The following is a 23640-nucleotide window of genomic DNA, read 5'->3' as shown; positions in this document are numbered from 1 at the left end:
TTTTATTGAGGTTCCACTTATCTGAAGCCTCTCTGCATTGTACTGTATAATGTGGTGGTTACAAAGTTATTAGTTCTGTTACCACCTATGATGTTATAATAATTCTAGTCTCTGGCTTTTCTAGAAGTTGCTCTGTTGACCAGGCTGGCCTCAAATGTAGAGATCTGCCTGCCTCTGTCTTCCACATGCTAGGTAAAGATGTGTGCTACCACCACCTGGGATAATTCTAAATTTTATTTTTTTTTACCTACAGCGAAATATTTGTTAATGTGTTGGGGCTTTTTTTTTTTCAATTCTTTGTATTTGGGAAATTTTACATGTTTGTAATAGTAAAATTGTATTATTTCTGCAGGAGTACTTCTTTGATTCAAGAGTATTAACAGATGGAGAATTGGCTCCTAATGATCGTTGTTGCCGTGTGTGTGGAAAAATAGGTCACTACATGAAAGACTGTCCCAAAAGGAAAAGGTTGGCAAATAATTTTCTGTCAATATTTTAGAGAAAGTAAATGTGAGACTAACTTGTATTTATAATTTTATTCAGAAATGTCTTAAGTATGAAAGTTGAAAGTTCAAGATTTTTAATTGTATCGTAAGTAAATTAATGTTCAACTGAGAGGAATTTATGTTAATGCTATTCTTATAATGTTTGGTTATTCTTTCAGGTTTTTTTTTTTTTTTTGATAGAAATGTTTACTGAAACATGCTATATGTTTGGAACTGCTAGGAGCAAGGAAAAAAAAGGACTTCGTAGTTACATAAGTTAATAAGTACAGTAAACGGAATCCTAGAGATACATGTAGGGCTGTGTCTGTATATTATGTGAATTGAGAAATACATGTCCTCTATACCACCTCAAGATATATCAGTTGTTCTGGACATGGTGGCACATACCATTAATCTCAGCACTTAGGAGGCAGAGGCAGGCAGATTTCTGAGTTCTAGGCCAGCCTGGTCTACAGAGTGAGTTCCAGGACAGCCAGGGCTATACAGAGAAACCCTGTCTCGAAAAGCAAAAAAAAAAAAAAATTTTTTTTTTTCATGTGGCTGAGGATGTACTTCAAAGGTAGAGGCAGGAAGATCTTTGAGGCTGGTGGATTCTACATAGCAAGCTGTATAGCGAGAGCCTGCCTCAAAAATTAAATAAACAAACAAATAACGTCATAAAGTGAATGATTTAGATATGCTATAAATAGAAGTAGCTTTTTTAAAAACAAAGTAACAGCATAGAACTGTATATGTTAGTCTGTTTTTCATTAGTTTAGTTTGTTTTATGAATCATCAGTTTGTAAGTCCCTGGCTCCACATTATTGGTATCAGCAGTTTACTGTTTAGACTAAAGAAGAAAGACAGTGAAGAAGAGAAGGAAGGAAATGAAGAAGAAAAGGACTCCCGGGACCTTCTTGACTCCCGAGACCTTAGGTGTTTCATATGTGGAGATGCTGGACATGTTCGTCGGGAATGCCCAGAGGTCAAGATGGCCCGCCAGCGGAATAGTAGTGTGGCAGGTAAGAAAAGACAAAAAAAAAATAGTTGCAAATGTTAATTTGCTTGTTGCTAGGGATCAAATCAAGGCTCTTGTACACTCTAAGCGCACGGTTTACTACTGAGCTATAGCCCCAGTACTATTACACTTCATTTTGGGGACATTTTTGCTATATAGTGCAAGCTGACCTCAAATTTGTGGTCTTCCTGCATCAGCTTCTCTGGAGTTGCAGATATATTAATACCTGGCCTTAAGTATTAATTTTAAAATGATCTGGGCTAGGGATTTAGTTCAATAAAAGTGCAAGTCTGCCATGTACCAGGCTCTAGGTTTGATACTCTACAGTGTCAAATTAAAAAAAAAAAAGAAAAGAAAAAAATGCAGAAAAAAACAATTTATATGAGAGATTAGAAAGTATCTTTAAAGCCCACTTCCTGAGGGAGAAACAAGCAGCTGGCATAGGTATATAATGAGACTATGTTTCAAAAATCGGGTGGGTAAGATCCTGGAGGTTCATCTGTTATTTGCTGCTCTGCTAGTGGACCTGATCAGTTTCCAGCATCCTAGGTAGGCAATGGACAACTGCCTACAACTTCACCTACGGGGCATCTAGTGCCTCCTTCTCACCTTCATGCATTTGGTGCATGAGCGTACATGTAGGCAAAACATTTATACACATTAAATAAATTATAATAAAAATTAAAATGTAAAAACAAAAAAAAAGGGGAAGAGGATACAGGTCAATGGTAGAGTTTATATGCAATGCCCTGGCTTTGATCTCAGCATGGGGCTGAGCTAGAGAGCAGTGGTACACATCTTTCTTTAAAACAGTCATTGTTTAAAAGTTTGCTTTAGTCTCCTCTTTTGAGAAATCTATATCTATTGCTTCTGTGTATACTACTATACTTTCAGTAATCAATGTCAGCCTTATTTCAAAAAGTATAGCTAGATAAAATTTATAGACAAGAAATTGTTAGAGTGCTTGCCTTACATATGAAATCCTGTGTTCAACCCACAGTGCCACAAAAATAAATGCCATTAAAATCAATATCCTTTAATTTTATTGATTTCTGTTTATTCATTCTTGTTTGTTTGAGACAGAGTCTCATACTCCACCCAATGCTGGCATGGAACTCACTGGGCAGGCCAGATCTTGAATTCACAGAAATCTTCTGCCTTAGTGCTTCAAACATTGAGCTCATAGATGTGAAAGAATGTGCCTGCCTGGTTTTTCTGTATCTTGATTGTTTTTTCTGTGATGTCTTCTCTCAGCAGCCCAGCTGGTCCGTAACCTTGTCAATGCTCAGCAGGTGGCTGGTTCAGCCCAGCAACAGAGTGACCAGTCCATAAGGACTAGACAGTCTTCAGAATGTGTAAGTACTCCTCTGCCTATGAATGAGTTTGACAGGAAGAGAACACAATTTTCTTTTCTTGTTGCTATAATAAAAATGTCATCAGAAGCAATTTGAGGGAGAAATAATTTATTTTAGTTCATAGTTCTAAGTCTAGTCTGTCAAGGCAGCTGGAGCTTGAAGCAGCTGTCACATTACATCCAAAGAAGGAAATAGAAAGGAATGAATGCACACTCACTCATCTTCCTCTTTACATTTTATACAGTCCAGAGTCCTGGCCAGGAAAAGGGTACCAGTTCAGTAGGCATGCCCAAAAAGAGACCCATCTCCCCTGGATTCTAGACTCTGCCAAGTTGACAGTTGTCTTAGGGTTTTATTGCTGTCAAAAGACACCATGATCATGGCATCATGTAGAAAATTTCCTATAAAGGAAATTATCTACTTGTGACTAGTTTATAGTTTCACAGACATGGTAGCATGTAGACAGATATGGTGCTGGAGAAGGAGCTGAGAGTTCTACATATTGATCTCCAGACAGCATAAAGAAACTGCCATGTTAGGCTTAACTTGAACATATGAAACCTCAGAGACCACTCCACAGAGACCACTCCCTATGGGCCAAGCATTCACACACATGAATTTATCGGGGGCATTCCGATTTAAACCACAACAATTAACACTAACCATCACATCATGTGTAATATTGAAGATCACATGATAATTTGCAGAGTTGTCTTTGCTAGGCCCATAAGTTAAAGTAACATTTGTGTTCTTATTAGTATTAATGTTGTAGCTGCTTAATTTACATGAGCCTGCTTTTTCATTTTTATAATAAAATAATATGGATGGTTAGGTATTAACTTTGTATAACAATAAAGTATTATTGTTAATAAAATAGACATAATGTTGAAATATTCCTTTTCACATTTCATAGTCTTCATTTGTTGCTGAGCCTAGTTGTAAAAATTTATACTTTTATTTGCTAGCATAAATTCAATTTTATTTCCTATTTTAGAGACTAATGACTAAATGTAGGAAAGGAAACATGTTTTTATGTATAATGTTCAAAAAGATAAAATTATACCACTGTGATATGTTTTGTTATCTTTTTTACCAAAAGAGAGGTTGAGAGCTGGGGATAGTGGTAGATTCGTGGAAGACCAAGGCAGGAAGATCTTGAGATATAAGCCAACCTGATCCAGGTATCAAGATCCTGTCTCAGAAAGAGGGATTGATATGTCTACTAAATTGAAAGACTATTCATTTATTGTAATCAATATTTCATTTACTCAGTATATGTTCTTAAGTTAGTAGCTTTAGTTTTTAGGAACATTTATTTGAATTTCCCTACTGTTTTCAGGTTTTGTTGTACATATAGCATACTAGTCAAGGTTGCCTTTGGAACAGAATTGATAGAATGAATGTGTGTGTTTGGGGGGAGGCAGTCTGTGTGGTCTGTGTAGTCTGCTTAGTCCAGTAATGGCTGTATCCTGACAGAAAGGCCAAGGATCTGGTAGTTGTCGAGTCCTTGGGTAGTCTCACTCTGGTGCTTGAGCTCCAAGGAGGTCCTAGAGAGCAGACAGTTTTCAGTTCACATTGGAATTTCAAAGAAGTAGATTCTAGCACCAGAAAAGAAATGGTTCAGGATAGATGAACCTGCTAGTGAGATTGAGGGCAAGCAAAAACAATCCCCTACAGGTGTGCCTAGCTGCTTGGGTTTTAATTACTTTCTAATGTAGTCAAGTTGACAACCAAAGTTAGCCACGATACATAGTCACTGTTGTTGTTTTTTAGTAATGTTGGGAAGTCATTGCTATTAGGGTAGTAGCTTCATAGTACTTTACTTGCCTGTAGCTTAACTTCTTTCTCCCTCTTTCTCTGTTTTTCTTTCTCCCTCCAATCTCATGCCCTGGCTATCCTAGAATTCACAATGTAGACTAGGCTGGCCTAGTACTCTGCCTCTTCCTTTTGAATACTGAGATTGAAAGTGTATGTCACCATTCTCAGGCTTGCAAATAACTTTTGTGTATATTCTCCTCATGTCACATGTGGATATCTATTGAGTGAGAATATAACTTATAAAAGACCAGAGTATCAAATGAGAATTCAGACCTCATCATACCCTTTTCATTAGTTCCATCAGTGTTTTCTTTAAAAACTTTTTTCATTATTATTAAATCGAAAAATTAAAAATTGCAAGTTGATTGTATTCCTGGTTTGGTTTAAATTATCAGTGGTTTTATACTGCTCTTGTATAAATTGTATAAATTATTATGATATACAAAACACAGGAGCTCTCATTGCCTTGTTTCTGTTTTTGTTTGTTGTTTCATAATGGAGGGAAGAACTGAGTGGCCTTGAATCCTGAGGCTGGCAGGCATACTTACTGGTCATTGTATAATTTTTATTTTTTTTATGACTTACTTCTATTTTACATGCATTGCCTGCATGTATGTTTGTGTAAGGATGTCAGAACCCCTGGAACAAGAGTTAGTGACAATTGTGAGCTGTCGTGGCTGCTGGGAATTGAACCCAGGTCCTCTGAAAGAGGAGCCAGTGCTCTTAAGCAGCTGTGCCATCTCTCCAGAACTTTTTTTTTTTTTTTTTTTTTTTGGTTTGTTTGTTTGTTTCTTTCTTTTTTGAGACAGAGTTTCTCTGGGTAGCCCTGATCTGTAGACCAGACTGGCATTGAACTCACTAAAATCCACCTGCCTCTGCCTCCTGGCATTATTTCTGTTTATTTCTTTAGCCTCAGATAGCTTATTCCCTTAGCTGTGTACTTCACTATTTCACTTCTTTTAGATTTCAGCTACCTTAAACAGTTAATTATTTCCATGCCCATTGTCTTAGTTAGGGTTTTACAGCTGTGAGGAGACACCTTGACTATGGCAACTCTTATAAAGGAAATCTTTAATTAGGGCTGGCTTACAGTTTCAGAGGTTCAGTCCATTATCAGCCTGGCAGGAAGCAGGGCAGCATCCAGGCAGGCAGACATAGTGCTGCAGAAGCCAAGAGCTCTACATCTGATCTGAATGCAGCCAGGAGGAGACTGGATTCCACATACTGGGCAGAGCCTGAGCACAGAAACCCTCAAAGCCTACCTACACAGTGACGCACTTCCTTTAACAAGGCCACACCTACTCCAATAAGGTTGCACCTAACAGCGCCCCTCCCTTTGGCCAAGAATTAAATCAAATGAATATATAGGGACCAAACCTCTTCAAAACACAACACTCATATACCTTCAGACATAGTATTTCTGTTGCTAAATATTCTTTCCTTCTCTTTATCTTCTTTCTTTTATGAGATGTGCTTCTGTTTACTTTTTTAGTCTCAGTTTAAAGGTTACTTAATCTTGGAAACTCCTTTATCTCTACATTCCTTCAAAAGTGAAAGTTGGTTGTTTCTGTGTATCATAGTATAAACAGAAACTATAATGATACTTTTTGTGTGAAGAGGATTAGTCTCAATAACACTAATTAGACAGGCAGGCACATTAGTGTTATTGAGACTAATTATACAGTCTTTATCATAGTAAGACTTGTTATACTTCATAATTACTTGTATAATTTTTTCTGCTCCCTGATTTCTGTGTACATTAAACTTTTAAACTTGATGAAGGCATAGATGTATTGTATTTTCAGTACCTAGTTAATAATGTCTAGTATACACAGTTGTCCAGGGGCTGAATGGATGTGGCTGTGAGTAATTTGTGTGTTAGTTTCTTTTTTTTTCTTTTTTTGTTTTTTTGTTTTTGTTTTTTTTCAAGACAGGGTTTCTTTGTGTAGCCCTGGCTGTCCTGGAACTCACTCTGTAGACCAGGCTGGCCTCGAACTCCTGAACTTGGAGATCTGCCTGCCTCTGCCTCCCAAGTGCTGGGATTAAAGGCGTGTGCCACCACCGCCCGGCTGTGTATTAGTTTCTAGTTTACAAAGGAGATATATATTATTCATGATGCTAGGCTCTCTCTCTCTCTCTCTCTCTCTCTCTCTCTCTCTCTCTCTCTCTCTCTTTTTTTTTCCTTTCCTTGAACAACAACAGCAGAAAAAAAGACTTATAAACCATTACTCATGAGAGAATTTGAGCACTTTGGGGAAATTTTTACCTTCATGTAATAGGAGATTTTATTATTTGTTGTTATATACATCATATAGTTCTGTTTCTGATATTCTAATGAAATAACTATTCTATTTTGATAATCCTAATTTTTAAATTTCTTTCTTTTTTTCCTGCAGTCTGATTCACCGTCTTATTCTCCTCAGCCTCAGCCTTTTCCACAGAATTCTCCCCAACCATCTGCTCTTCCCCCACCTCCATCCCAGCCAGGATCCCAGCCTAAGCTTGGCCCACCCCAGCAGGGAGGCCAGCCCCCTCATCAGGTTCAGATGCCCTTGTATAACTTTCCTCAATCACCTCCAGCTCATTATTCACCCATGCACAGTATGGGATTATTGCCAATGCACCCCCTCCAGATCCCTGCCCCATCATGGCCCATCCATGGCCCAATGCTACATTCTGCACCTGGCAGTACCCCCAGCAATATTGGCTTGAATGATCCCAGCATCATCTTTGCACAGCCTGCTGCCAGGCCAATGGCAATCCCTAGCTCTTCTCATGATGGACACTGGCCTCGTACCGTGGCTCCCAATTCCCTGGTGAACAATGGTGCAGTGGGTAATTCGGGTAATTTCCCTTTTATTTTCTTTTATATTTGGTTGTGGAAAGGTTGGGTGGTTAGTATTATTTGTTGAACATGGATAACAATGAGAAGAAAGGAAGATGAACTGTATTTATGAAGATAGAATATAAAATTAAACTGGGCTTTACATGCAGACTAATCAAGATTTGAATCTTGTTTGCCATTTTATTTTACAATGTCTTGACATCTCTCTATGCATTTCTTTCATCTCTTAAGATAAGGATATGAATAGCCTTTAACAGGAATGTTGAGAATATTAAGTGAGGTGATACTTATATATATAATAGTCTTCTTATTGTTTTCCTTTTCACCTTCACCTCACTTGATGTAGGTATTATTAGCACTCATTTTATAAATGATCACATGGAGAACCTGCTATGTATGGTACTGCATATTTACCGTTCCTCCACTCAGAAGGATTGAGAATAGCCTAAACTAAATGAAACCCCAAGAACAAAAGCCTGACAAAAAGCCAGGTGTGGCAGTGTATTTGAGGCCAGCTTGAACTACATGAGATGCTTTCCCCTGTTTGGGGTAGTGAAATTGAAGAAATAAGTAACTTAACTGTTACCAGTTGATCATGGTAGATTGAAGGCCTAACCTATTGAGGTCTGTTTGGTTTGGTTTTTACTAAACCTGTGCTCTAGATTGAGGAGCATTTCATTTATTCATTCCCTTCCTTCTCTTCCTCTTTTTTAATTGGGTGAGGAGGTAATAAAAATGTTTTAATGTAGGCTTAAACACAAGGGTTAGGAAAAAGAAAAGCATTCAGAATACAGAGAACCTAAGCAGAGTTCTAGAAAAGGAGACGTACCCAAGTGGGGCAGTGGGCACTTCATGGGAATGTCACCTCTTTCTTTCCTTCTTGTTTGCTCTCTTCCTTCCCTTTCCCTTATACTTTCCTCTCTTTTTCTTTTTTCTTTTTCTTCCCTTTTCCCTTTCCCCTTCTACCCATTCCTTCTGTATCCGAGGCTGTCCTTGAACCCATACCAATCCTCTTGCTTCAGCTTCACTTCTGCTGCTTTGTTGCTTGGATTATAAAAATGTATCACCATGCTTGGCAAAAGTATACTTTCAAAAAGCAAAAGATAACTGTATTTAGTAGAATTAATAAACAATAGTTGTTTTTCTGATATCTTAATAAGTACAGATTTGAGACATACAATAAAATGTTTTAAAGATTACTTACTATACTACTGAAATGTTAGTATACTGACCTATTCAAATATAACTTATTTACTGCGTTTGCTAATTTTATATCCACCTTTGTATTGCTATCTTCATCTTATAAACTGTTATTTAAAGTTTTATATAAAACAAGAGTTATATATCACCAATGAACTTCTTGTTGCTGAATTTAACAGTTACCAGTATTTTTTTTTTGTCTAACCCTTTTCTACAATTTTAAAATAAAATCTCAGTGGATTAAATTTGCTTTTAAAAAATTGCATTTGGGATGATGGGGTGTCTAAGCAAGTAAACTGAAGCCTGATGATGTTAGTTTGGTTTCCAAGATTCACATGGTGGAAATGAGGGAACCAAGTCAAGGTGAGATCCTATCACTTCTTCCACAGACATGTGATGGGCACTGACATACACACACTGAAATTGCTTAGCCTGCGCTACAACAAGGCTCTGTTTCAAGACACATTCTACCTACTGCACTCATCTTCTCTCTTTTCCTCACCATCCCACCACTTCAACACACCCTCTCTCCCTTTCTTGCCTTCTCCTGACTTCCACATATACACAAATTTGTCTGTAAGTAAGGTGGGGCCAAAACTGTTTCCTCATTGTTTTGTTTTTTTAATTTAATGGTGTTCCATCATTATTGGTAATTATTGTTAATATCCAGTTTCACTACTGGTTGTAAAGTCTTTGTGATTCTTCTCCCAAGAACTTTTTCCTGCTAACTGCTTAATTCTAGAGTATAATTTGCATAGGGAATATAAAGAGACAGAGGCACTTGTTTTTGTTTTGGGTTTTACTTGATTGTTTTTGAGATAGGGTGTTGTTGTGTAACATTGATTAGCCTAGAACTTATTGTGGAGATAAATATGGCTTCTAACTTGGTGATCCTCTTCTGTTGGGATTACATATGTGTACCACCACACCTGGCTCAGTTCTTTCTGTTTTATTAATTTTCTTTTCCTTTTCTTCCCCTCTCTCTTTCTCCTGACCCTAGACCCCTCCTGAGACAGTTTCTCTGTATAGCCCTTTCTGTCAGGTAACTCTGTCTGGCCTTGAATTTTGAGGTCCACCTGCCTGTGCCTCCAGAAAGCTGGGACTAAAGGCATGTACCTACACCTAGCTTGCTTTACTAATTTTGTAAGAATGTTAGAGATAATTGTGAATGGGAGTATTGTTTGTATTTTCTTTCTGGTGGTATTTAGAATTGAACCTAGGGTTTAATGCATGCTTGGATAGCATTGTACCATACAGCTTTATCTCCAACCTCAAAGTATGTTATTTCTTAGAGAAGATATCTCTAACCTGTTAGGAATAAAGCAAATTATTTTGATAAGCAAACATTTCAGAATATGAGATCTGTGGTTTCTAAGACCAAAGAAAATAGGGTGTACTGAGTTTCTATGCTTAAACCTGTCAATAAGCATTTATCATGTATATGCTATGATTGTCAATGTGTTATATAGACAGACCCTATTTTTTTTTCCTTTGATAGATTAGTTCAGTTTTTATATGTTCAGGTATTTTCTCCAACCTGCCATTGGTGTATCTTTGTTTCAGTCATAATGAACTAATAATTAACAAAACATCTTGGTAATCTACCATACTTTGTCTTAATTCTGGTTTTTAAAGTGGTTGCTTCTACCTAGGAAGTCTTCTCTAATACCTCTAGTACCAATTTTCATACCTTCTGTCTTGCCCTAAAGATTTCTTAATTAAAATCACTGCCCCCAAAAAGTCTTTGAGTCTTACTGAACTTGTTCTCCAATTGAAGTTTTTTTTTCCTGCTTGTTTCCTTAGTATCTATATCATAGCATTTGTCTAATTGTGCTAAAATGATATCCTTTAGAATGGACTTTTTTTTACATTTTTTTTTATTGATTTATATGAGTACACTGTAGCTGTCTTCAGACACACCAGAAGAGGGCATCAGTTTGCATTACAGATGGTTGCTGGGAATTGAACTCAGGACCTCTGGAAGAACAGCCAGTGCTCTTAACCGCTGAGTCATCTCTCCAGCCCCTAGAATGAACTAAAGCAGTGGTTCTCAACCTTCTTAATGCTATGACCCTTTAATACAGTTCCTCATGTTGTGGTGACTTCCAATTATAAAACTATCTTTGTTGCTACTTCATAACTATAATTTTGATACTGTTATGAATCATAATGTAAATATCTGGTATGCAACCCCTGTCAAAGGATCGCTCACATCCAAAAGGGTTGCTACCTGCAGGTTGAGAACCGCTATTGTAAAGTCTTAAGATGTTGTGGGGAGGGGCACTCACAGGTACTGAGGTAAGACACAACATCAAATGAAGGCCAAAGGTTGATGATCTCTGGCCTTGTAACTCTTATTTGGCCCAGAAGATGATGGCCTCTGACAGTTTAACTCTTAACTGTTCTTTAGCTAAAAGCTGCTGGTTTCTGGTAATTAAGTCCTGTTGGTAGCAGCATGGAATTAAGAAAAGGTTTAGTTACTGGGTGCTTTTCTCTCTGCTTCAAGGGTCCCCTTAGCTGCCCAGGTAAGAAGCTGGGAATTCATTAACAATTTGTGAACCAGAGAGAAAAGAAGGTCCAACAAACCTTTATTTCTGTTCTCAGTATTTAAAATTCTCTAAAAATTACCACATGTAACTATCAGGTAGAACCATTACAGCAGAATAATTAATTGATTATATGATTTATTTTTTTTTAATTTTTTTTTTGTTGTTGTTTTTTCGAGACAGGGTTTCTCTGTGTAGCCCTGGCTGTCCTGGAACTCACTCTGTAGACCAGGCTAGCCCGAACTCTGGAACTCAGAAATCCGCCTGCCTCTGCCTCCCAAGTGCTGGGATTAAAGGCGCGCGCCACCACTGCCCAGTTGATTATATGATTTTTAAAACACTCTTACATTCCATAACTTCATAGTAAGTTTAAGATAATAGTTCATGTCATAAGGTTTAAAGAGTTACAACAGACATGTTTACATATCTTTCCATAGAGACTAGTACTTCAATAAAGTCATTATTTATCTTCTAGATCCATAAGTTCATTATAAGTTTAAAGCAATAATTTTTCTTTTTTTGAGACAGGGTTTCTCTTTATAGCCTGGGCTATCCTGGAACTCACTCTGTAGCCCAGGCTGGCCTCGTAGTCAGAAATCCGCCTGCCTCTGCCTCCCAAGTGCTGGGATTAAAGGCGTGCGCCACCACTGCCCGGCTAAAGCAATAATTTTTATTTATGTCACAAAATTAGCATGGTTTTGTTAAGAAGTAAATCATCTGCTTTGTGTCATATTAGTTTTGAAGTTTTACACAAACTACTTCGTTTATTCATTTATTTTCTGTCTTTGTACCTAAAATAAATTATGCATTCCTAGTTTATGACCTTCAGCTACCAAATGGTCTTACAACCTACTTAAAAGGAATGTTACCATGATTGTAAATTTGTTCCAAGCCTGCTTTCTTTTCCTAGTTAAATTATCCCGTGACACATGAAGGTTTACAGAGCTCTGTTTACAGCTTTTATTCTATAGGGGACTTGAAAATCCTTGTATCAATGTAGGCATTTTATAAAATCATAATCAGAAATTGTGAAATGATCGATTTGTCTACTGTATGAAAGTGTATATTTATATTGATTCTGCAGGAAATCTGCCCAGTAGGGTTGGCTAATGCCCAGGAATCATTAGGATATGCAATAGTGACAGGTAAGGCATATCAGCAGTAAGAAGCAATCCTGGGATGAAGTCTCTAAGTACCTTCCATTCTCTGTGCTAACCCATCACAGCCTTGCAAAATGGTGGGCCATCTCTAGAAAATTTACTTGCTTGCCTTAGCCTTTTCTGGATGGCTTCTGACATTAGGAATTATTTTGTTTGTGCCTCTATAATATCTAGATTAGTATCTGACAATGTTAATGCATTATTTATGTTTTATATTAATACTACATAATAACTCAAGTGTTTGGTTTCTAGATACACAACTCATAATAATAATAAAATTTAGGAAAATTGCAGGGATCAGCACATCCGAAATGCAATGTTAGAACCAGAAAATTAGGATTTTATTAGAGAGGACGATTCTGTAACTTATACTCTCCATATTTTTTCCCCCCATTGTTTGAGATGAGGTGTATATTTAGCCCTTTCTCTTCTGGAACTCACAGAGATCCACCTGCCTCTGTCTCTGGAGGGCTGGGATTAAAGGCTTGCTCTATCACACCTGGATTTCTCCATTTTGAAACCATGGTGAAATAATACTGTGTTATATATTTGTCTGTGAAAACTGAGCAAGGGAAATTGAGATATATCCTTCAAAAATATCTTTTTATGCTGAAATATCATTTCTCTACTGGCCACGATGATACCTATTCTCATTTATTTTGCAAGCCCTGAGCCCTTAAGTTTCATCTCTCTTAATTACAATATGGCTTTTTTTTTAACTTTGTAAACCATACTTTTCTGATTGCTACCCCAAGAAAACTGATTGAGAGAATGCAGCAAATATGTTTTTCCATTCCATAGCTCCTAATAAGAATTAAGGGTTAGGAATGTCTTTCAGCTACTTTCTCACACATGTTACCTGAAGGAGAGAAACTAGAAACGTCCAGTTTGAGTAGGTATTATACTTTGAAAAATATATGCCTTAAAGATACAAACTTAACTTTTTTGAGATTGGTCATAGAGAGAATATGATATGACTCACATTAAATTTTTTCGGGTGTGGGTATGTGCACCACACACAAGGTTTTGCTACATCTCATGTTTGGAGGTCAGAGGACAACTCTGAAGAGTCCACTTTCCCCTTCCATTGTGAAATTCTGGATTCTAGCTTACATTGTCAGGCTATTGGGGGAGTACTTATATCCATTTTTGCCTGGATTCAGTATATACATACATGTTCCTTTATATTTTCCAGAGCTGTGTAAGCCACTTAACTTTTTAAATCATCATTTACAGCTGAGGTCCCAAAAGGAGCTATAGTAATTTTCGAAACAGATTTGAAGCTATATATGTTTGGTTACAAAACCCAAATTTTCAGCCATAGTACCTCAACTTTTTTTGTACAAGCGTCTTTTTTAATAGGATTCTGGCTTAGTTCACATTATCATGAGGGTAAAAATCTTAAGTTTTATAGCATTTCTCTGAAATGTGTATCACCACCTACTTGACCATTTCTTCATCCTCCTGTTGGTCATTATTTTATGCCAATTTGTGTAGTCTTGTTTTTGGAGTCAGGGTCTCTGTGTAGCCGTGATGGTCCTGGATTCATTGTGTAGCCCAAGATGGCCTTAATCCACCTGCCTCTGCCTGGAATTAAAGGTGTTTGCCACAATGCTCAGTGTGACCATTTCTTCTTTGGTCTTTTTCTCTGATGCTGATTCTTTTGTGGTCCGAGACTCTGAGTGCTTTCTCTTTCTCAGACTTTTTATCATTCTCATCCTTCTTTCTCTAAAATGCTCCTCTGGCCACTTATGTCTGTCCTTCACAATTAGCCATCTTTGGTATAGCAGATATATTATTGTATATAACATGTATAAAAATATTTTGAACAAATAATAATGCTTTATTCTTTAAAAGAAATTTAGTATCTGGATTTAGCATAATACACAGTTGATGTTAGGTACTTAGTATCTCTCTAGAGTAAAGTAACATTTGAATTACTATTTTAAAATGTGTTTTTCTTTTCTTGTTGGAATGCAGAGCCACGCTTTAGAGGACTAAATCCTCCAATTCCATGGGAACATGCACCACGTCCCCATTTCCCCCTTGTCCCAGCTTCGTGGCCTTATGGTTTGCATCAAAACTTCATGCATCAGGGAAATCCAAGATTTCAGCCCAAACCCTTCTACGCTCAAGGTACCAAGACAGCATAATGAATGCCAGACTATAGTCACTACTTGTTACTTAATTACTAGGTAAAACACAATGCCCATACTTAATGCCTATTTTAATAAGAGAGCAAAGCATGTAAAAACAGCCAAAAACAGTTTAGAAGAATAAGTTAACAGTATCCTAGTTGTCTACCTAGGCAGGCCTTAGGTATCAGAGATTGCATCTGAATTTCAATTAAGAATTATTTATTGCCCTAGAATTTAGAAAGAAGGTGTTTTTAGTTAAGGGAATACATGTAAAATGTCACTGAGTTTTGTCTGACATAAGAAAAAATACTAGAGAAAGGAGGTGGATATCAAAGATATATAAATGGTAATGCCAGATAAGGAGTTTGAATTTCATTTAGGAAACTAAAGATCTACTAGTCTTTGAGTCAGATTAGTAAAAGTAGTACATGAATGACACTAGAATCAATTATATTTGTCTGCTACTAATAGCTGTGACTGAGTATTAAAGATTACCACACATTTTATCTAAGTTCTTACTTCAAAATTATCAGTCTTAAAAGGGAGTAACCTTCCTCATCTATGAACTGCTGGACGCTTGGATAGTATAAAGCACTGGTGGTTCTCAACTTGTGGGTTGTAAACCCTTTCAAAGGACCCTTTCACATGGGCCGCCTAGCACCATTAGAAAATATATATTTACATTCTAACTCTAACAATAGTAAAATTACAGTTATGAAGTAGTAACAAAAATAATATGGTTGGGGTCACCACAACATGAGAAACTGTATTAAAGGGTCCCAGCAGTGGGAAGGCTGAGAACCCCTGGTATAGAATGAATGGCAGGACCCTGACCATGGTTGGGTTTATCTCTTGAGCAGAGATCTAAAGCTGAAGAAGTCCTGTCAGTTATAGAAGAATTTGCAGTTTTTCTGCGTGTGGAGTTGCTTCCTTGTTTCTTGTCCTTTTTTTGTTTCCCGTCTTCATACACCTATATTTGCCCTCCCCTCCAAATGTTTAGTTATTATGTGGATTTTTTAAACACTGTATAACTAGTTAACAAATTTATTTTAAAGGGGGGGGGGCAGTGGTGAGGTAAGTAGACACAAACCCTTCAGTCTGCTATCTGTGTTGTCTCCAGCAGAGAGATGTGCCACACGTCGCTGTAGAGAGCGTTGTCCCCACCCACCACGAGGAAACGTGTCGGAGTAATGCCAGCCCACAGCAACCAGCCAATCCTGCTGTCTCAAGGGTATCTGTACCTCAGTGGCAGTTAGACTTAGCAGAAAAAAGTGACATTTATGGAAAGCAAAACAAATCAGGTCCTGATTTAAAATTTTAACACACGTTTAGATAGCTTATTTAAATTCTAAGACTGTTTTTAAACACTGTATTATTTGTATATAAATATGAACTATAGTTTTTACTGGTATCACTAAATTGAGTGATACAAATTTCATCTATTTTATTACCCTATTTTTAAGGGAATTTTATGTTTTGTTTAACCTTGATGAATTGTATAAAGAGAGAATTTAAAAAATTACATTCTTTATTTTCTATTAGCTGTATTCATACTTTGGTTGCTTCAGACTTTATATATATTGTTCTTAAGGACTAGGAAAGGGTTTCATGTGTTTTAAATTTGTCACTTCTATTCTTTACAGAACCTTGTAGTGCCAAAAACTTTTTAAAAGGTTAAAAAAAATAAAATTACAACATAAAGATTCAAAATTTTTTTCTTTTACATACTTGTATATTGAATATATTCAAACTTGAATGGAAAGTTGCTTTTGTCTGTATTTGAAGTTCTATTTTAAGTTAATAAATCTTTTTGACAAGAGTCAAATTTGGTTAATTCATCTGGTGTAGATGTTAGGAATACATTGTAATAATTTACTCTTAGTGACTGTTCCAAATCACTTAGTTTTAGAGATTCAAAGATCTTTTCCTCATTTTACTGGATTTTCACAACCACTGCATGAAGGTGATAGAAGCAAATGCTGTGTCCATGTTATCATTGAAAATGAAACTGAAGAGCAGGGCAATGAAGTTAATTCCAAAAGTAGCAGTTACATGCAGCAGTTTAACTCAAAATAGATCCTTTCAGGGTCGGGTTATAGTTGATTTACACAGAGCTTTCCTATCATGTGCAAGACACTGGGTTAAATCTGTAGCAATGCCTTCCCTCCAGCCCACATCTCCAAAAAAATTTTTAAAAGTAGCTTACCAAATAAAAGTAGAGGAAAAATAATTCTTTAGTGAGGAGCTAATATGTGCCAGAGTAGCCATTCATAGTCCTGACTGCTACTTGGAAAGATGCTTGCTTGGATGGTGATTGTTTATCAATACTTGTGATCAGTCACAACCCTTATGTGCCCCTTAGCTGCTGGGATGTATTTCAAGAAATACATCCTAGGGCAATGTCACATTGTTTAGACATCATAGTTTGCTTAAAGTTAGATGATATGGTCATTCAGTTTATTTGGCTTCACGTTACAATTAACAGATAAACATGAGATGTGTGTGTATCGCTGCTGGTAGAACATGTACTTTTATAGTTATAGAAATGTGTTGACTATATAACTGGCAGCTCTATGTGTCTGATACACCAGCTTCACCAAAACTCGTAGTGTAGAAGTAGTGCTAAGATCAGGACACCTCTAGTAGGAATTTTCAGCCCCATCATTACAGGCCATGAAGTTGTAGTGGCATATTTTTTTTAACTTCCTTCTACTGTGTTATTTTTGTTTCTAGTTCTCTAGTTATATTTGCCCACTAAAATTATAAATGTTTGCAAAAGCTAATAGTAGATGAAACTTATTTAAGAATAGTGTAATATTTCGCTGTGCTTAAATAGGAAGGAGACTGTCTGGCTCCTGACATATTTTTTACTTGGAAGATATTTGAGATATTCCTGAAATACAGGTGGATGAGAGTATCCCTGTCATTATTTACAGCCCTAAGTTAAGGACAGGTATATTTACCATTGGCTTTTCACATTACAGATTCAGTATCCTATAGACTCCTAAAAAATAGTGAAGTCAGCTCTTTTGTTCATATATACCTGACCCCTGTACTTTTGTGTTAAAAACAAGTTGGAGCATCCTGCACTCTCAGCATTGGAGGTCGAGGCAGTAGGATCAAGAAATTAAAGGTCTGTCTGGCATGAAGGCACAGAACTGTAGTCCTAGTGCTTGGGAGGCCAGGATGATAGACACAACAAGCTCCAAACTAGACAGGGCTATATAGTAAGATCTTGTCTCAAAAAATCACCAAGAAATTGAGGGTCATCCTCAACTAGAGTTTGAGGGTTGCCTGAGCTACAGAAGACTCTCCCCCCACTCCACTCCCCAAAATGTACACACATACATGTATTTATTTCAACATTCAACATGGGGTTTAAAGGATGATATTCTTTTCACTGTTCTTTCTGCTTCTGTGTTATTGAGTTTTTAACTGAAACAAAATCCAAAGAAACCCTTTCAAAAATGTAATAAGGAAGCATTCTAGGAGCTCTACCTCCCTTTCTTGACGGCAGCATACCATTAATCCAGGCTTTACATCAATGCTAGTGTTCCATTCACTAATTTTGGACATAATATGCCTCTCCTTCAGAGTTTGTAAAACTCAGTAACTGAGCTGAGAAACAGAAAATCTGTTTATAATTTACAAAATAGCTCAGTTTTGTTTTAAAAAAGCAGTTAATAGTTCAAAAAAATGATCAGTCCTAGGGAATACATACACACTCTAAAAATCATAATTTTTTTTGTTATATAGTTTATGTGTCATTTGATATGCAGGTGGTTTTACCTTGACCTATTATGATTATTAAAAATCCTACTAATAAGCTGTATGTGGTGACACATACATTTAATCTCAGTATTCAGGAGACAGGTAGGTAGGTCTCTTTCACAGCCTAACTCTTTCACAGTAGAACTGGGTCTACATACCCAGTTCCAAGCCCATGAAAGCTATATAGTTAAGCCTATCTCAAAACACCAAAACAAAAAAAAATTAACAAAATATATAATTTATTCGTCTCCACATAGATATTTTTTACTTGTCAGTAACGTTTCTCCTATAAATAAAATACATGCATAGTGATGGCAAAATAATGTTATTTGTAGATTTTATTCTGCTAGGGTGAATGGAATTGAGAAAAAGGATAAAAGTTTTTAAAATTTTTAATTGTGTCTCTGTTAGGAGTATATATGCATGTTTACAGGTGCCTTGAGTCTAAAAGGTGTTCAGTCCTCTGAAGCTGTGGTCTCAGGTGAGTATGAGCCACTTGAAGTAGGTGCAAGGAACTGAATGCACAGTTCTGCAGGAGCAGTATTCACTTCACCACTCAGCTGTCTCCAGGCCAAAGGATAAAAGTTGAAAAGGTTTTGCCCAATCATCTTTCATGAAAATGATTCCCAATTAATATTTAGATTTCCAACTCACTTTTCTTTGTAAATGATAATGGGATGTGTTTATTGAAGGAAAGGGTTTTAAGGTAAGGCTTGCAAGATGGCTAAGTAGCTATAGTGCTTGCCTTCCTTGTTCATGGATGTCACTTTCCCTCCCACATATTGTATGTGTACAACATAAATAAAATGCAAAACAATAAAGTCCATCAAATAAGAGTCCTATTATTATTGGCTGAACTTCATTCCATCCAGTTATCTCAAGTGTATTTGTACAAGATTTTATAAGAATGTGCTTATGTGCTGTTTTAACAAGTACAGCAAGTTAGGGAGGGAACTTTTGCCTGTCTACTAGGCTAGTGAGGCACTATAGGAAACTAATTTCACTAGACTTAGGAGAAAACTAGGAAATTGAAATAACTGTCTTTCACACAGAAATCCCGATTTCAACATTGCTCACAAAACTAAGAACAATTATGTAAACCACTAAAGAGGCAACTTTCGTTTTTCTAGCTTCATGTTTTGCTTTCTTTTCTTTTTAAGTATAGAATACAGTTTATTCAGGACATGGCGGGGGGGGGGGTAGCGAGTGTGAGAGTGTGGGCACAGAGGAGTAGAGGCTGGCCATGAGCATGTGGGGAGAGAGAGGGGGGAGGTTGTATGAGTTTTAAGGAACAGGATTTCAAATTGTGGAAAGTGAAATCCATCGAGTGTTTTAAAATCAAATTGTTGGGGCTGGAACATTAGCTCAGTGGTTAAAAGCATTTGTTGTTCAATCATGAGGAGTGGTGATTGGACCCCAGAATCCACGTCAGGTGACTCAAAAACACCTGTAACATAGCCAGCATCAAGGGATCCAACACCTTTTTCTGGCCCCTGTCAGTACATATACACTCAGAGACATGCACATACACACACAAATCTTTTTTAAAAATCTCAATAACAAAACTAATATTGCATTTTACATAACTTTTTCTTTTTCAAGATGAGGTTTCTCTATGTAGCCCTGGTTCACCTGTCTCACACTATGTAGACCAGGCTGGCCTCAAGATACCTACCTGCCTCTGCATCTTCAGTGCTGGAATAAAAGGTGTGTGCTACCACTGCACACCCAGTTGATTTTTTTTTTTTTCTGAAAGCCTCCTTCAGCACAAAGTATACATGTGTACAGTCGAGATGTAAAACATATTTCTAAGACTATGTGATAGCCAAAGTATTTAAAGCCTCACGTAAACCAGATGATAGAAATTTGTCCCAAAAATCTTATCTTTGCAAATTTGTAGTTTGCCAAAATGATCTCTAGTAGTAAACATGCCATTCTCTTAAAATATTGTTGGGGGCTTTTTATTATAGGTTTGCTACTTCATTCTACCTTAATAGTAAAGAATCTTTTAACACAAAACTGATGGTACTTGGTTGGCCTATCTCATGGGTCATACAGCTGTATCTTTCTACCTAAGTCACCACAGTAAGAAATAAGCTTCTAGGAATTTCAACAAGACCTGAGTGAGGATGCTTGTGTTTTTAAAAGTCACAAGATGTAATTCTATCTATAAGCCATAATAGGTCTTACAACTTTATTAATTTGTGTATCAAGATTAGAGGAATCATTGAAGAATATGAAAGCAGAAACTGTTAGAAATTGCTTTACTATTGCTACAAAAGTACCCCAGTCAACAGAAAACAATAGAAATATTTATCCTATAACCAGATGATTCCCTGAGACGCTGGATCCTATGAAGCTGCTGGTATTTATAGTTCCTCCTAGGATTAGGGTTGCAAGAAGTCAATCATTTCTCCCATCTTAAAAGAGAAAAGGTAAGTATAGGCAAAAGGAGGTGTTCTAGCTAGCATCTTAATACTCTCAAGTATCTATCAGTGCCTATGGACTTGTGTCTCTGACCTACTGATTTATTTTTCTTACCTTTGTGAATTGCTAATTCCAGTATTTTCTAGGTGACCTGTATTACTAGTCACAAGTATTGACATTGCCTATGGCACTGCTGTTTGCTCTTATCTATCTATCTACTACTCATAGTCTCTGGGAATCTAAATCTACCATGATTGTCAGTTCTAGCCTAGATCACTATGCTCAATCCCACTAGTCCCTGTTTTCACCCATAAAGAAACACCACAAGTGTCTCAAACTTACTAAACTGAATGTGTTGTTTCCATTCTTACCACAACTCTTTCCCATAGCAGTCTCTTCTGTTATCTAGCAACTGAAGTCAAAACCAGACACAGTACTCTGCTTCAGCCTGTGTTGAGATTACAGGTGTGAACCATGATACCTGGTTTGAATAAAGGATGTTAAGTGCAATCATGTTGAATTGTTTAATGAACCTCAATTTAAAAATTTAAAAAATCAGAAAAAGCTTTGTTTGGATGTAGTCTGTTCTTGCAAAACTACTAACTAGTTACCTTGCATGTTTATTGACACTACTGCTGTCTGTGCTTAGTGGTAAGTTAGGAATTCCTATGCTTTATTAGCTGGGTGTTTACTAGCAGCAGCATAAACCAGAGGATTCTCAAAGCAATTAATCATAGAGAAGAAACAAGAAAACCAGAGAGAATGAGAACTGCATCAGGTTTAATTACAAATAAAAGGATCACATCTTTTTACTCAGGAACCTCTCCAATTCCCAGGTCCTCTTGACCCTGCTAAGTATGAATAACCATAATTGGTTAGGCCAAAACCTGACCTTGATTTGGTCAAAAACACTCTTCAAAGCTGTTGGTTATAATCCAAAGAGATACAAAACTTAGCACCTCTGTAATATTAAAATAAAAACGAAATCCAACAAAACAAGACGTTGATTTTGAAAAACCCAGAATACTCATAGCTGCCTGAAGAGGAGAGATCTTGATCATTCCACTTAAACAGATACTTTCATATCCACAGGAGGTCATTTGGACTAAAATCAAGATGAATCCATTACTCATTTCCTCTCCGGCTCTTCTTGTGGCTTTTCTTAGACCTGAAATGGAGTAGATGAAAATCATTTAAATAAGTAGCAAGTAAGGTGTAGGGGTGTGTGTGTGTGTGTGTGTGTGTGTGTGTGTGTGTGTTTTGTTGACAGTCTCCCACTTTTTCCTCTCCGGTGCTGGGATTACAGGTTTATTACTATACCTAGTATAATTTTATTTTATTTGTATCTGTGTGTTTTACATGACACTGAATGTACACATATGCTTGAGTACATATGCAGGCTGGAAACTGTGACACTCATGTCCAGTTGACACAACCCAATCCCCTGGGAAAAAGGAATCTCAACTGAAGGTTTGTCTACAGTAGATTGGCCTTGGCCATGTCTGTGTAAGTGTCTTGATTGAGGTGTAAGGGCCCAGCCCACTGAGAACAACATCATCCCAAGGTAGTTAGTTGGGTCTAGGCTTTGTTTTTTTTGTTGTTTTTGTTTTTTCGAGATAGGGTTTCTCTGTGTAGCCCTGGCTGTCCTGGAACTCACTCTGAAGACCAGGCTGGCCTCGAACTCAGGAATCCGCCTGCCTCTGCCTCCCAAATGCTGGGATTAAAGGCGTGCGCCACCACCGCCTGGCTGGGTCTAGGCTTCGTAAGAAAGCCAGAAAGCAAGAGAGTAAGCAGCTCTCCTTCATGGTTCCTGCTTGAGTTTCTACCCTGACTTTCCTCAATCAAGGACTGTTACCTGCAAGTACAATCTGAAAGAAATCTGTTGCTTTGGGTCATGCTATTTATCCCAGCAACAGAAATATAGAGCTTAAAATGAAACCTAGATAACCATTCTACCTTGAGGGTCCTGTCTCTGCATTCAGTGTTGGGATTCAAGGAAGTAAATCACCTGCCTGGCTTTTAAAAAGTGGTTTTGCATAGCAAGTACTTTATCCTTTAAGCGACTGAGATCCAATAGAGTTTGTTTTTGTTTTTTGTTTTCCAGTCATTCAACTGTTAAGTTTTAAAAGTTGGTTCAGTTCTTAGCATCTGCATTTGGTGGCTCAAATAACTGCAGTTCTTGGGGATTTTATACCTTTGAACTCCACTGGCATCTGTACTCACTTCAGATACACACACACACATACAATTAAAAATAAAAGTAAATCTTGAGCTGGGTGTGGTGGTGCATGTGTTATCTGTGTGTTCAAGGCCAGGCTGGTCTACAAAGTGAGTTCCAGGACAGCCAGGACTGTTAAACAGAGAAACCCTGTGTCTGTGTGTGTGTGTGTGTGTGTGTGTGTGTGTGTGTGTGTGTGTATGTTGGGGGGGAAGGAGACTGAACTTAGATAAAGAAAAAAAAAATTAGTTCTTAAAGGCAAGAACCATTGACTATATAGTTCCTCTACTGTCCAAAGCTTTAATTCTAGAAAGAAAAGCAAGGTACAACAAGAAATTGAAGCTGGGCAGTGGTGGTGCACGCCTTTAACCCCAGCACTTGGGAGGCAGAGGCAGAGGCAGGCGGATTTCTGAGTTTGAGGCCAGCCTGGTCTACAGAGTGAGTTCCAGGACAGCTAGGGCTACACAGAGAAACCCTGTCTCGGGGGGTGGGGGGAGACACCTAGGAATATTCAGAGGAAAAAAAAAAGCCTATTTTCGTCTTGTGATAACTGCAAATACCCACATCAAAACAAAAATCTTAGTTGTATTTGAAACACACACACACACACACAGAGAGAGAGAGAGAGAGAGAGAGAGAGAGAGAGAGAGAGAGAGAGA

General features: G+C 37.3%; 2 protein-coding genes across 7 annotated transcripts in view; one reads left to right on the top strand and one right to left on the bottom strand.

Annotated features, from left to right (window-relative positions):
* Positions 1–16386, top strand: part of Tut4 (terminal uridylyl transferase 4) — a 101813-nt gene extending 85427 nt beyond the window's left edge. The window contains exons 25-30 of one of the 6 annotated variants that reach the window (XM_028785314.1): positions 353–468; positions 1335–1507; positions 2758–2858; positions 7073–7520; positions 14408–14563; positions 15686–16386. In XM_028785314.1, the coding sequence (XP_028641147.1) occupies positions 353–468; positions 1335–1507; positions 2758–2858; positions 7073–7520; positions 14408–14563; positions 15686–15756 (1065 nt within the window). In that variant the 3' untranslated portion in view covers positions 15757–16386. Of the gene's footprint in view, positions 1–352; positions 469–1319; positions 1508–2757; positions 2859–7072; positions 7521–14407; positions 14564–15685 lie in introns of all 6 variants that reach the window. The other 5 variants (XM_028785305.1, XM_028785296.1, XM_028785279.1 and 2 more) reach the window with 5 other exon arrangements.
* Positions 16387–21523: 5137 nt separating this feature from the next.
* Prpf38a (pre-mRNA processing factor 38A) overlaps positions 21524–23640 on the bottom strand; it is a 14512-nt gene continuing 12395 nt past the window's right edge. The window contains exon 10 of the mRNA XM_028786835.1: positions 21524–21931. Within this exon, the coding sequence (XP_028642668.1) occupies positions 21889–21931 (43 nt within the window). The 3' untranslated portion in view covers positions 21524–21888. The remainder of the gene's footprint in view (positions 21932–23640) is intronic.

Source organism: Grammomys surdaster, unplaced genomic scaffold, assembly GCF_004785775.1.
Source record: "Grammomys surdaster isolate TR1022 unplaced genomic scaffold, NIH_TR_1.0 100, whole genome shotgun sequence".
In the NCBI taxonomy this organism is placed as follows: domain Eukaryota; kingdom Metazoa; phylum Chordata; class Mammalia; order Rodentia; family Muridae; genus Grammomys; species Grammomys surdaster.
The sequence above is the reverse complement of the archived record's forward strand: the minus strand, read 5'-3'. Positions and strand labels throughout refer to the sequence as shown.